At 39.8% G+C, this 13,459-nt stretch overlaps 1 protein-coding gene across 5 annotated transcripts in view; it reads left to right on the top strand.

Moving 5' to 3' along the window:
• The first annotated feature begins 307 nt into the window (after positions 1-307).
• Positions 308-13,459, top strand: part of MROH2B (maestro heat like repeat family member 2B) — a 73,130-nt gene continuing 59,978 nt past the window's right edge. For 3 of the 5 annotated variants that reach the window (XR_015240965.1, XR_015240964.1, XM_086677828.1), the window contains exons 1-9: positions 391-837; positions 2,449-2,510; positions 3,931-4,041; positions 5,567-5,726; positions 6,439-6,537; positions 9,229-9,383; positions 12,160-12,300; positions 12,648-12,740; positions 12,832-12,901. Coding sequence is in view for 3 of the 5 variants with exons in the window: in XM_086677828.1 (XP_086533954.1) it covers positions 810-837; positions 2,449-2,510; positions 3,931-4,041; positions 5,567-5,726; positions 6,439-6,537; positions 9,229-9,383; positions 12,160-12,300; positions 12,648-12,740; positions 12,832-12,901 (919 nt within the window). In the remaining 2 variants the exon portion in view is untranslated. The other 2 variants (XM_086677816.1, XM_025924110.2) reach the window with 2 other exon arrangements.

Below are 13,459 nucleotides of genomic sequence, written 5' to 3'. Positions count from 1 at the left end.
GACATACACTGAAAATCGTGGTCATATAGATTTAGGGTCAGGGGCATTGGGACCAGATTTAGGTCCATACTGGTAAAGTTGAAAGCATTATAGTCAAGGGATGTGGATAAAAAATGATTTGAAAACAAGAAGAGAAAATGGAATCAAAGAAAAAAAGCCTGAGTCTAGAGTGAGGCCAAGACCTAGACCATGTGAATGGTGGAGGGAGAAATGGGGAACAGGAAGGGAGGCAAAGAAGGCTTTGCTTTGCTGCTGTCAGTTGGACATTCCATTCAACTGCCTCTGGTGGGCATTCCGGCCCACTGAGCATGCCCAGTTTGTGTGACTGACTTTCACCAAGTAGAACAATCAACAAGATCACCATAAAGGCTTTACCAACACCAGGCCAGTAAAGTGACCACTGAAAACCATTCCCAAATTTGTGATCAATGGACCCAAGTTTAGGGAGAGGAACTCCTTTGGTCTACAAAAATGGTTTGAGTCCCAGTCTCTAATTTCTTCCTTCTCAGATACTCTGGTCTCCACCCAAGGGACAGTGTTCGGTGAGATGCAGTCATTTTGTTGGTCAGCAGGAGCTCAGAAGCAAGAAAATGTCATAGTGGTAGAATACAGCATCATCCTCCTCAATAGCAGCCCATCGCTGGAAGCTTCCAGATCACTGTGCCAATCAAGTAGAGGAGGGAATGTCCTTTAGAGAACCTTATGTGAGCCTTATCTGAGAAACTTGCCAACTTTCTTGTTCAATTTTTTAGCCACACTATTTCTGATACTTAGGTGCTGTCTCTTAGAGAGCCTAAAACAGCCAAGACATGACTCAGGACATGGAAGAATCTGCAGGTGAGCATCACGGGATCCTGAGGAGCTAAGTGTTTTGTGTCTGTACAATCATATCTATATGTGGGGAGGGGGATAGTGTGGGTCATTAAGGAAGATCTTTACACCTTAAAGATGTTATGAAAAGGTACACCAAAGTAAGGTTATTTCTCTTTTACTCTCCTTTTCTTCAAAAATAATAAAGCCACATTGATTGTAAAGGGCCATTGATAGACTAGGAGCCTGAGAGATAATCGTGCCCTACCTTTAAAAATATGTAGTCTACCTGAGAAGAAAGTGGCTATAGCACAAAGAAAGTCTGTTGTTTAACCTTAAATACTGGAAGAGTCCTTTGAAATATTTTCCCCTAATTTTCAAGGATGGTTGCCTATCTGCTTTGCCAAAACAGACTGTGGCTTGATTTGGAGGCTCACCTCTAAGAGTTTCTGTCTTGCCAACTTACCATGTGGCCTGAAATTGCTTAATTCCTTGGACTCAATTTTTTTTTCACTTTTCCAATGAGATTTATTCAAATATAAATATGCCTTGAAAGTGCAGGTCAAAATAATTTAGGTCATTACCAGAAAAGAGAAGTTTCAGGCACCTGAGTGGCTCAGGTGGTTAAGTGTCCAACTTCAGCACAGATCATGACCTCATGGTTCATGAATTCGAGCGCCATGTTGGGCTTTGTGCTGACAGCTCAGAGCCTGGAGCCTGCTTTGGATTCTGTGTCTCCCAGTCTCTCTCTCTCTGCCCCCACCCCTCCCCCCCACTCACACACTTGGCCTCTCTCTCTCTCAAAACTAAACATTAAAAATCTTTTAAAAATAAATAAATAAAAGTGAAGTTTCCATGAGCTTGGGACCAGAAAAGGAACCTGGCAGAAGGTTAGACAAAGGGAAAGAGAGGTAGGCGAGAGGTGGCCAAAGTATGGAAAACAACATGGGGGAGGTCCTGAGGGGGAAGTGAAAGTAAACCGTTACACCACACAATTGCCCTCTCACATTTAAGGGTATAAGGGTTTAATCTCATGGCATCTGAGAGCTGAGCCTTAATAGAGAGAATGCATAGGGTGATACCTACATGACAGGTGAGATAATTAGCAATATAGCATCTTTTATCTTCCCCTTCCCCTTTAATTTAGATTTTGAAAAAAATACTAAGTATCCGCTATTAGCAAGAATGTCAAGTATATGAAATATGAATAAGACACAGCTCCTGCCATCCGAGTTGGCAGAGTTGGCAGTCAAGAAGAAGCACCCAGGGGCACCTGGGTGGCTCAGCTGGTTAAGTGGCAACTTCGGCTCAGGTCATGATTTTGTGGTTTGTGAGTTCCAGCCCCACTTTGGGCTCAGAGGATAACTCAGAGACTGAAGCCTGCTTCAGATTCTGTGTCTCCCTCTCTCTCTACCCTTCCCCCCCGCGCTCGCGTGCTCTCTCTCTCTCTCTCTCTCTCTCTCCCTGAAAAATGAATAAACATTAAAAAAAGAAGAAGGGTGATAGGAGGCAAAGGAGAGAGAGAGGGAATGAGAGAGAGAGAGAAGGCAACAGAAAATAATATTTCTATAACTATTGCATTGGAATTAATAGGAGAGCATTTCAGCAGAGACTTAATTCTTTTTCTGTTCATTTTAGATACTTTTGGAGATATTAACCTCACTCTAGGCATGCTGAACATGGAAGATAATATGAGTAAGGTAAGGAAAATAGAGAAAAGTCTCTTTTGCATTTATTTTCTCTAATCTAATTGCAACATTTCATATACCTCTTTCTTTCCCTTGACTTCCTCTTTTCTCTCTGGCTTCTTATGTGGCATTCAATCATTCAGAAAATACAGTTATAATGGAAATCATTATAATGTTTAAACAATGACATTAGTATTTGAAAAATCAGAGTATTCAATTATGGAAGCTAGCAAAAGAATGCCCCTTTCTATAACCTTATACAGGCAGATGTGGTAAGAGGGGGATGTCAGACTCACAACCATGTGGATGAGTCTCCTCCTGTATAAGATGAAACTTCCTAGGAAAATCCCAAAAGATCTTCCCTACTCATCTGTGATGCTGTTTCACAATTAGAGATTTATTTCTCTGGGATGTGAAGGCTTTCTTGGCTTCAAAAACCTTTTATAAAATAGTATCTACCTCCAAGGACACTTGTCTGGGAAGCAGCACACTAGATGCTTCCCAAACAATAGTGAATTGTATTATATTCACTCCTCACACCTTTATGAGGTAGGTATAGCTGTTTCCATTTCACAACTAAGAAGAGTGAGACCCAGAGCAGTTACATGACCAGAACAGCAGGACTGCATCCAAACACAAGCCTGTCTGACTTAAAAAAAAAAAAGAAAAAAAAAAATTGCTCCTAATCATGATTCAATGCAGCCTCCCTGTGAAGGGCAGGGCCTACATATACCTTTATCTGTGGTTCTCAACCCTGAAGTGTATTGGAATCCCTTATTCGAGGGAGTTATTCCACACCTTCAACAGGGGCACAGTACCTGGAAGGCAATAGGCTTGAGGCTGTTGGGCATTTCAGAACACCAGTCTCTCATCTACCAAAGGCCATGTAGCCACCTAAGGGACCTTTCACATAGTGCCTGGCCAATCCCCATGATTTCTAAAGGTTAAGATCTGTCCAAAAGAATTCACGACTTTCTCTCTACAAGGCGGAACTAAAGCTAAGGGCATAGAAATCTCTCGTAGGATCTAGCTTCATAGCTTATCAGCCTCCTTGGGAATCACAGTGTGCTCCTTATTACCATAGTCACTCCCTAGTGGTAAGAGCAGTAGTTAGGGTAATGGGCATTTCCAGTCCCCTGAGGGCCCTACAACAGTGATTTTCAAGACTTTGATATGTTAGCTAGGGTGCCTCCACCTTCAGTTAGATGTCCTTGAAGTAATGTTGTCAGGTTAAGATAGTTTTCAGAAAGAACTTTGCTTTACATATAAGCCTTCACTCCTAAAGTTGCATATTATGTTCAGGAAGCCCCAATTAAGATATGTAAAATCCATTGTAAAGTAGGAATACATTGCTCAGTTTGATGGTGTTATTCACTTGGACTTAATCTGATTCCTTTAGTTTTGTAACTCAAATTTCTGTGTATGTCCACAGGAAGACATTTATAGTCATCTCACTTCCGTCATTCAGAATACCGACATCTTGGATGATGCAATTGTCCAACGGTTGATTTATTATGCTTCTAAGGACATGAGAGACACCAATGTAAGTTTTATTCTTGATGATGAATCAATGTCAGGGCCAGCAACAGGTCTTTAACTGACCCAGCTGCATCCACGTGGACATTTATAAGCTTCTTGTACGTTGCTGTCTGGACCTCAAATCACTTTCATTTGTTCATATATTATTACAATACCTATTATTTATCCCTTCACCGATAAGGAAACTGAGGCAAAGCTAAAAAAGACTTCAGAGATCATATTTACATGTTGATGTACATGTTGATGCTTAGAGACATTTTATTTTTTTTCAAAGTAACACAGCTATTGACAGAACAAGTAACTAGAACCCAGTTTCCTTTTTCTTCCCATATGAATTATGATTTCTTCATGTGTCTACTTATCTACATACGCTAGGCATTATATCTGAAAAATTATTTCTAGAAATAATTTGAGTCCTAAGATGTTATTTTCTTCCAGAAAGGATTTTTACTTGTTATCTGTGAAGGGTACTAACAATCCATGATTAATTTCAGGACTTGAGATTTTGGAGCTGGGGTTGGGGGAGGCAGGGCACATCTGTGACTCCAAGTTGGGCTACAGTTCATGGAGGGCCAATTGAACCTTTCATTTAAATGCAGGCTTTTGGGGTCTTAGACCAAAAGATGAGAAGTGGGATGACCAAGGTCTTCCCGTTTGTTAGTGCTAAATTCTGTTTATTCTTCCCAAAATACTGCAAAGCAATCCCAACTATAGAACTTATCTCTCCAGATTGCCAATCTTTTCCAGATCTTAATTTAGTAATTCATTCTACCCTTTGTTGTGATGTTTTTATGAGTATATTTTTTAATATCTTGTCCGGCTCTTTTTATTTTCCTCAGCAGGAGAGTTCATCAAATTTACCTAGTTGAGCATTACCAAAAGCAGAAGTCCCTCCAAATATCTCCACTATCAATGATAATTGGATCAGGACAATACTAAAACCTCAAACTCTAGACTCCTGGCCCCATTTCCCTTCCACCATTCCCTTCAGTCTTTCAACCGTAGTGATTCATCACTTAAACACAAAACATAAATCCTAGGTTCATAGTGCCTGGCTAATTAGCAAGAAAACATATATTGACCTCATATTTACAAGAACCTTATTAAAAAATGGTTTTAAACATTCATTAAAATTACATCTAGAGGTGCCTGGGTGGCTCAGTTGGTTGAGCTTCTGACTCTTGATTTGGGCTCAGGTCATGATCCCAGGGACATATGGGATCAAGCCCTTCACTGGTCTCCACGCTGAGCATGGAGCCTGCTTAAGATACTCTCTCTCTTTCTTTCTGCCCCTTTTCCGTGCTCGTGCTCCTCTCTTTAAAAAAAATAAATAACCTCCATTTTGGCAGCTACTGACCCCTACTCTAGGGGCTTCCCCCCCCCCCCACTGCCCCCGCTGAGAGAGTAACAGCCTGTTCTCTCTATCCCAAAGCCAGGGGAACTCATAATATTAGCTAGAGTGTTACCTCTCTGCAAACTCACTCTGCTCTTTCTCTAGTTGTTATTGTTATTTTCCTTTTCTTGCTCAGATCCTCAGAGAAACCAGAATGCTGGCAGGTGAGGTTTTGGTGTCTCTTGCTGCACATGATTTCAACTCTGTGATGTATGAAGTCCAAAGTAACTTCAGGATACTGGAGCTACCAAATGAATTCATTGTGCTTGCTTTGGCTGAACTGGCAACGAGCTACGGTATGGAGGAAATAACCGCCACATTTTCCTGGGAAACAACTACCCTAATTGTCTAAAACCAAATGGGTGCAAACGACAGAAAGGAGAACATACCTCCCTTCTGCTGTGCTAAAGAATATCAATAGCAGGATTTAGGCAGCTGTTTCTGAGCATAGATGAGTCTGCTGACTCACCATGAGTCCATGCTGCCCTGGATTTGGCTGGACTCCCTCCCACCCTCACCATCCCTTTCATCTGGCTTTGTTTTTGCAAAAGCCCTTTTTCTGCAAGGCACGTTCCACAAACCACTGGACATTTACATGAACTAAGGGTTTGTTATGATTTTTTTTTCTACACCATTTTACTTGACAGATATTTATTTGTTTGCTTGTTTACTTATTTATTGAGAGCCTATTACCTGTGCTAGGCCCTGGGGATGCAGGAAATTTCTGGTGGGAGAGATGGACATTAATAAAATAATTATCCAAATAAGCAACTGCTACCAAAAAACAGGTACAGGTGACTTTATAGCTAGCACCTTATTTTAAACCGACCACTCCTTGATTCTCTAACTACAGACAGGCATTATGGCAAGAGAGGGATAGAGGCGGATATCTTCCCGCTGCACCTCATCTGTGCCCCCCATGCAGCCTTGAAATGCTGACATGAAGAGTCACAGAACATCCCAGTGTGAGGGGTTAATGCTTTTCTCCTCTTGTGCCCCTCTTGGCAGTGTCCCAGAGTATTCCCTTCATGATGATGACCCTGCTCACCATGCAAACCATGCTCAGGCTGGCCGAAGAGGAAAGGATGAAGGGAGTTTTCTGTATTGGTGGGTATCCCTATGGTTCCCTCTTTGTGAAGACCACACTATAAATTGAGCAAATGCTTTATTTTTCCTTTCACTCTTGTTCTGTTCTTTCTAACAATAATAGCTACCATTTATTGAGTGCCTACCCCATGGAAATTTCTCTCTCAATCCTCACTGCAATTATAATTCTATCTCTCTCCATCCTCAAAGCAAGGTAAGTACTATTACCCCATTTTACAGATGAGGAACTGAGGGTCATAGAAATTAAGGAATCTCCTTAAAGTGGTGACCGTCAATGAGATGGAGAGGTAGCATTCATGTCTATGTGACCACCCAGTCTATACTCTTTCCACTGCCCTGAAAGGCCTCCATTTCTAGCCTCCTTCTTTAGTTCCATCACTTTCCCCACAATGGTTCTAGGAGCTCACCAGCTCTTAGCAGCAGGCTAAATTTTGGCATTTCCTTATAACACAATATTGTAGTAATGCTAAGTAAGCAAACTAATCAAAAATACAAACAATCATAAAATTAAGGAAAATAGGTAAACAAACTGTGGGTCACAAACCCCCTCTCCCCCCAAAACTAAAATACATCTACAGTAATCAAGAGTCTACAAAGAAATACATGCCCCGGAATTCCTAGGAAAAAACATTTCCAGCACAGTGAGGGGCTTCTTGGAGGAGTCTGGAGACCTGGACTCTTCTCTCTGATCATCCACTGAACCATCAGGTGACTCTGCCCTCTTTCAATCTCATTTTCACCCCAAACATGTCAAGTAAAGTGATTACTAAGATTTCTCTCACCTCTGACGCCCCCAACACTACTCTTTTGTAATATTTAAAAGCCCATGCTGTCAGGAATGTCATCTTTACCTATCAACCAAGTCTTTTCAGTTGTTTTGTCAATTTCTTCTTGTTTTGTCCTCAATGAAGGCAACATTTGTATCTGATACATACTGAGAATTTACTATGTGCCTGAGTACTGCCTTGGGTATTTTAAGATTATTGTTTCCTTTAACCTTACAACAACCTATTAGGTAAGTAACATTTTTCCTCCATTTCACAGATGAGAAAATTGAGACGTAGAAAGGTTAACTGTTTGCCTGCGGTCACAGCTAGTATGCGGCAGAGCCAGGATTTGAATTGTGACAGTCTGGCTCAATGACTTGAGCAATTACACTAGATTAGCCCACTTTTCAATTCCTTTAATTTCCTTACTTACTATCACAGCTAACATTGTGTTCTTGCAAATAAACTTTGGTGTCTGTAATAGCATTTCTACCTACAACATCAACAACCAACAGGGAAAAGGAAATAAAATTAGAAATCATCATGGCATTGAATAAGGGATTCTCTGTCTTTGTGTTATAAAGTTATCTAGAACCCTTTGGTCCTAAAGCAAATTTTGCCTGCCACTACAGAACAGGTATAAAGTTTTGTAGTAATCCATCCATTCATTTAGCTCTTCATTCAACCAATCAGCCAATAAGCAGACATCGTGCTTGTTGTTTCAGATACCATCAATAGATAAGACATCCTTTCTCTCATGTTGTTTATAGGCCAGTGCAACACAAACATACATACACACACACACACACACACACACACACACACACACACAAGATTATGACAAAGCATAGCAGGAGATTATCAGTTTGAAGAGAAAGTGAATTAGCCAGTTAATGGCCAGCTCTAAGATACTCAGGATGTTTCCAGAGTATTCTTTGCATGTGAGGTATCGTTAAGGAGTAAACTATGAATTTTCTTTTTCATCTAGTGAAACATGAGGGCTGAAGGAACAAAAACTATTATTTAATGCAGTTGATGTAAGTATGTTTAGGTTGGTGGTGCAAATATTTTTGCAGGCCAGACATTTTTTTAATTTTATTGAAGGGAAACAGACACATGGAAAAATACAGAAATCAGAAGTGTACAGGTTGATGAGTTGTCACAAAATGAACTTACTCATTTGACCGCCACTCAGGTTAAGAAGCAGGACATTACTAGTACCCCAGAAACTGCCTCATCTTTTCTCCCAATCATCACCATCTTCATCCTCTCCAAGGGTAACCACAACCCTGACAACCATAGATTAGTTTTGTCTATTTTTGAGATCCTACACGTTGTTGTGTGAAACTACAGTCCGTGTTCATTTCTCTATACTATTACGTGCCTGTACTACAATTTTTCCATCCTACCTGTTGGCAGATATTTAAACTGTTTCCTGTTTGAGGCTATTACTAAAAAAAAAAAGTGAATATGAACATTCTTGTATAAGTTTTTTAGTTCCTATATACTTGTGTAGCTAATGACTATATAATTAGGAGTGGAATTTCTGGGTCATGAAGAACACATATTCAACTTTGGTAGATCGCGTAAAACAGCTTTCTAAAATGTTTGTATCAATTCATGCTCCACGCCCCCCGACCCCAGGCAGTACGTGAAAATACCAACTGCACCTTAGTCTTACCAACATTTGAAATTGTCTGAAATTTTAGCAATTCTGGATGGTCTGTTGCAATATCTCATTATGGTTTTAATTTGCATTTCACTAATGTGGCTGAACACTTTTTATATGTTTATTTGGTACAGTCATAACATTTTACAGAAATTATTACACATTTGCTAATCATCAGTGCACTCTTCTCAAATTATTTTACGGTCACTCCCATCTTTAAATTTTTCTCAGTCTGTGGTTGTTTTTAAAATGCAGCCCTTGAGAAGTTCAGCAAGGCCATTTACAAGTATGTCAACCACTGGAGAGACTTCCCCTATCCCAGATTGGACGCCAACCGACTATCTGACAAGATCTTCATGCTGTTCCGGTATATAATGGAGAAGTGGGCCCCCATTACCTCCCCCGTGCAAGTGAGTGGCGGCCTCAACATGTGTCAAGCTAGCTCTGTGTCCATGCTGGTTGAACTTGCTCCATTCTTTCTGACGTGATAATGAGTCTCAGTTGTTTTGGAATGCTATGAGTTGTGATTTATCGGGTTTATCAAATATTTTGTTTTTCCTGTTTCAAATCACTGTTTATTCATTCCTGAACTAATATTTATTGAGTCCCCATGATATGCCAGACACTGTTCCAAATTCTGGGGATACAGCAGGGATTAAACAGACCAAAATCACCACTCTCATGGAACCAACATGCCAATGTATGGAAAGAACAATAAATAACTGAAAATGAGTAAAATATACATAAGGTTAGTTATTTCATGCCTTATATAACCCATAACCCATATTTGGGATGAGCCACTGACTGAGAAAAACAACAGGCCACAGAAATTTCCTATGTCTATGAAGATGACCATGAAATAAAATAACATCTAAAGAATGTTCATAACTGCTTCAAAATATTGTAATCTCTTGCACAGAATAGGTAACAAAGTGCATTCACATATAATCCCTTGCTTATCTTGCTTAATTGGTATAATTTTTAAATGTAGTATAAATTAAATCCTTTTTAGGTCCTTTATTGCTATATTATAAAAGATGCAACACATAGCCTTCTCTAGTTCAGTTTCTTTTCTATACTTTAAGCTACCAAAGCATTTATTTTTTTAACATATGCTGGGGTAGTTAAGTCATTAGCAAACATGGAACTTTTAAAATATCCTGTAGAAGTCTTCTCTTTAGGGCACCTGAAAATCAAAATTCAATACAAATTTGCCAAGCACTTTCCTAGCTTCCCACAGAAAGAGTTAGACAAGTGACTAGAAGGTACACAAAAGTAATAAGGGAACACAGAGAGAGAAGCACTTAACTCCTGTGGTGAGTACTGGAAAGGCCATGACATTGAAACTGAGCTTGCAGCCTATAAAGACATTCACTGCAGGCAAGATGCATTCCCTAAAGAGGCAATAAAACCCACTGAAGCATAGGCTGAGATGAGATAACATGCACACTTGAGTGAGCCCAGTGGGAGAAAGAGAAGGGGAGAAGAGAAAGGGGAATATAAAGGGGCAGAAATAAATGAAACTAGATAGGTGGTCTTGGCCATACAATGAAGGGCCTTGAATGCTACACAGGAGCTTGGACTTTTTTTTAATAGGAAATGAGAGACCTTTGAAAGGGTTCTAAGCAAGGAATAATTTTCAAGAAGCAAAGGGAGATCTATGGAGTATTGTTCCAGTGCTCAAGCAAGAATAATCTTGAAAAGTGTCCATTGCTTGGAAATGTCCAATTCCTTAAAAGAATCGTCCAGCTGACACACAGTTGGGTGAAATAAATGGTTGTTATTATGAGCCACTAAGTTTTGAGATGCTTTGCTGTATGACAAAACTTAGCAGGCAGAAAAAAATTCATCATATAATATTAGGTAGAAAAAGCAGAATGTAGAACTGTAAAAAATAACACTAATTTTTTAAAAAATTAAAATGTATGGAGAAAGTATAGAAAAAATTTCAAATAAATAAAAATCATATTAAAATACACCAAACAGTGTATGGTCATGGGTACTATAGATACTATTAGCAATGTGAATACTGTGTTTTCTTCTTCATCATAACTTTTGTGATTTCTAAACTTTTATAATCAACCTATTTACACTTATATTTTATACATGTTCATTTTTTGTGTCAATAGAAGCCAGATTATAATGGATTGAGGAATAAATGAGAAGTGAGAAGTGGAGATAGCAAATGTAGACCTCTCTTTCAGAGAGCTTTGCTTTTTTTGCTTGTTTGTTTCAAGTTTTTATTTAAATTCTAGTTAATTAACATATAGTGTAATATTGGTTTCAGGAGTAGAATTTACTGATTCAGCATTTCCACTTTTTTAAGGAAAGAAACAGAATCGGGGTCTAAGTAATATGGAGTCAAAGAATTTTTTTTAAACATGAGGGAAATTCGGGGCGCCTGGGTGGCTCAGTCGGTTGGGCACCCAACTTCATCTCAGGTCATGATCTCACAGTTCGTGACTTCGAGCCTCGTGTAAGGCTCTGTGCTGACAGCTCGGAGCCTGGAGCCTGCTTCAGATTCTGTGTCTCCTTCTCTCTCTGCCTCTCCCCTGTTCATGCTCTGTCTCTGTCTGTCTCAAAAATAAATAAAAACATTTAAAAATTTTTAAAAAAATAAATATGAGGGAAATTTTAAATCTGTTAGCATATTGAAAGAAAGTGACCATTAGAGAAAGGTTTAAGAAATCTTTTCTTTTCTTTTTTTTAATGGTTATATTTATTTTTGAGACAGAGAGAGACAGAGCATGAACAGGGGAGGGGCAGAGAGAAAGGGAGACATAGAATCCAAAGCAGGCTCCAGGCTCTGAGCTATCAGCACAGAGCCCCACGCGGGGCTCCAACTCGTCAACCGCGAGATCATGACCTGAGCCGAAGTCCGACGCTCAACCGACTGAGCCACCCAGGCACCCCAAGAACTCTTTTCTTAAGAAAGACATAGGGAGACAGGAAAAATACTAAAATGAGTAATAGTATAGATATAGGTGTAGATATAGCTATAAATACAAATATAAATATAATTGCCTCGTGCAATGATCTTAACCTAACCATTTTTGGAAGGAATCTTTCTTGGTTGAAAACAGGGAGGAAAGTTTTTGGGGGTTGTCTAAAGCCCCTGATATTCTGACAAATGTACAAAAAACATAGTGAAATATTAGAAATGGTATTTGTTTGCTGCCTCTGCAGACTTTGGCCATTGTTAAGGCGCATGGCCCCACAGTGAGCTTGCTGCTTCATCGGGAAGACCTCTGCGAATATGCCCTGGACCAGGTACCCTGGCTCCTGAACCAGTATAAAGACAAAGAGATTGATTTCCACGTCACTCAGGTAAGAGCCACGCCCTAAAGGAACCGATTCAGAGTCTACTGGAAACCGTCCGGAAAGACAGTAAATCCCAAGAGGCCCAAGGGAACTGAAATACTGGTTTGGGCAGCTGAACTTAAATATTTTTTGAGGAATAGGAGGTAGAGAAGAGGTTGGCATAGCTGGGTGATGGAATCTCCAAAAAGAGATTAAGAATTTTCTTTTCAAGCTGCTGAGGCACGAATCACTAAAGAAAACTGGTAACTGCAGGAAGGTGATGGGTTTGCCTCACAAAACGTAACTGTCTTCCACATCCTGTGCTGCTGCTTCACAGGCAGCCTCCAACTAACGTTTGAGAGCTTTCATTCTAGAGTCTAAAACAAATATTGACCGCGGTGGTCCTTTATGATGCTGCCCTTCCAAAGGGCTTGAGAAAAACCATCTTTATCAATTTACTCCACCAGGTAAGAAAACCCTGCTGTCAGATCTGATTGTTTCACTTTCACTGGTTTTCTGTTGTTAACATCTCCCTCCTGGTTCTTCTTTCTCATTCAGGTGTGCAGAGTTTCAGAGCCTCCAGTAAAGGAAAATGAAATTGAAGCTTCAAGCTGTTTCCTCATTCTAGGTAGGACCCAGCATCCAGAGGGTTTTCAATAAAAAAGTTTCCCAGTGATGATGACAACAATGATGAAGGGTGTGCAAACTATCACATTAGTTATTTCACACACACACACACACACACACACACACAAAACATTCCTTCAAACTCACAGTATTCTGTGCCTCTCCCTATCCTACCCATTCCCAAGAGAAGCGCAACAGGTAGGGGAATCAATTAATTACTCTGGTTTCCCCAGAAGTCCTTTACTTCTAGTTCTAAAACCAGAAAATTTCCAGACATACTTTGGGGATTAACCCCTTTCCAGATATATGGTTGGCAAATACTTTTCCCATCCCATATATTGCTTTTTCATTTTGTTAATTTATTTTTTTCTGCTGAGCAGAAGATTTTTGGCTTGGTATAGTTCTGCTTATTTATTTTTGCCTTTGTTGCCTTTGGTGTCAAATCCAAAAAGATCATTCTAAGACCATTGTCAAGGAGCTTACCACCTATGTTTTCTTCCAGGAGCTTTATGGTTTCAGGTCTTACATTCATGTCACTTTTTTTTTTTTTAATTTTTTT

The sequence above is a fragment of the Puma concolor genome, chromosome A1, assembly GCF_028749965.1.
Source record: "Puma concolor isolate L17-30 chromosome A1, mPumCon1.1.hap2, whole genome shotgun sequence".
In the NCBI taxonomy this organism is placed as follows: domain Eukaryota; kingdom Metazoa; phylum Chordata; class Mammalia; order Carnivora; family Felidae; genus Puma; species Puma concolor.
Note: the sequence above shows the minus strand (reverse complement) of the source record. Positions and strands in the feature narration are given on the sequence as shown.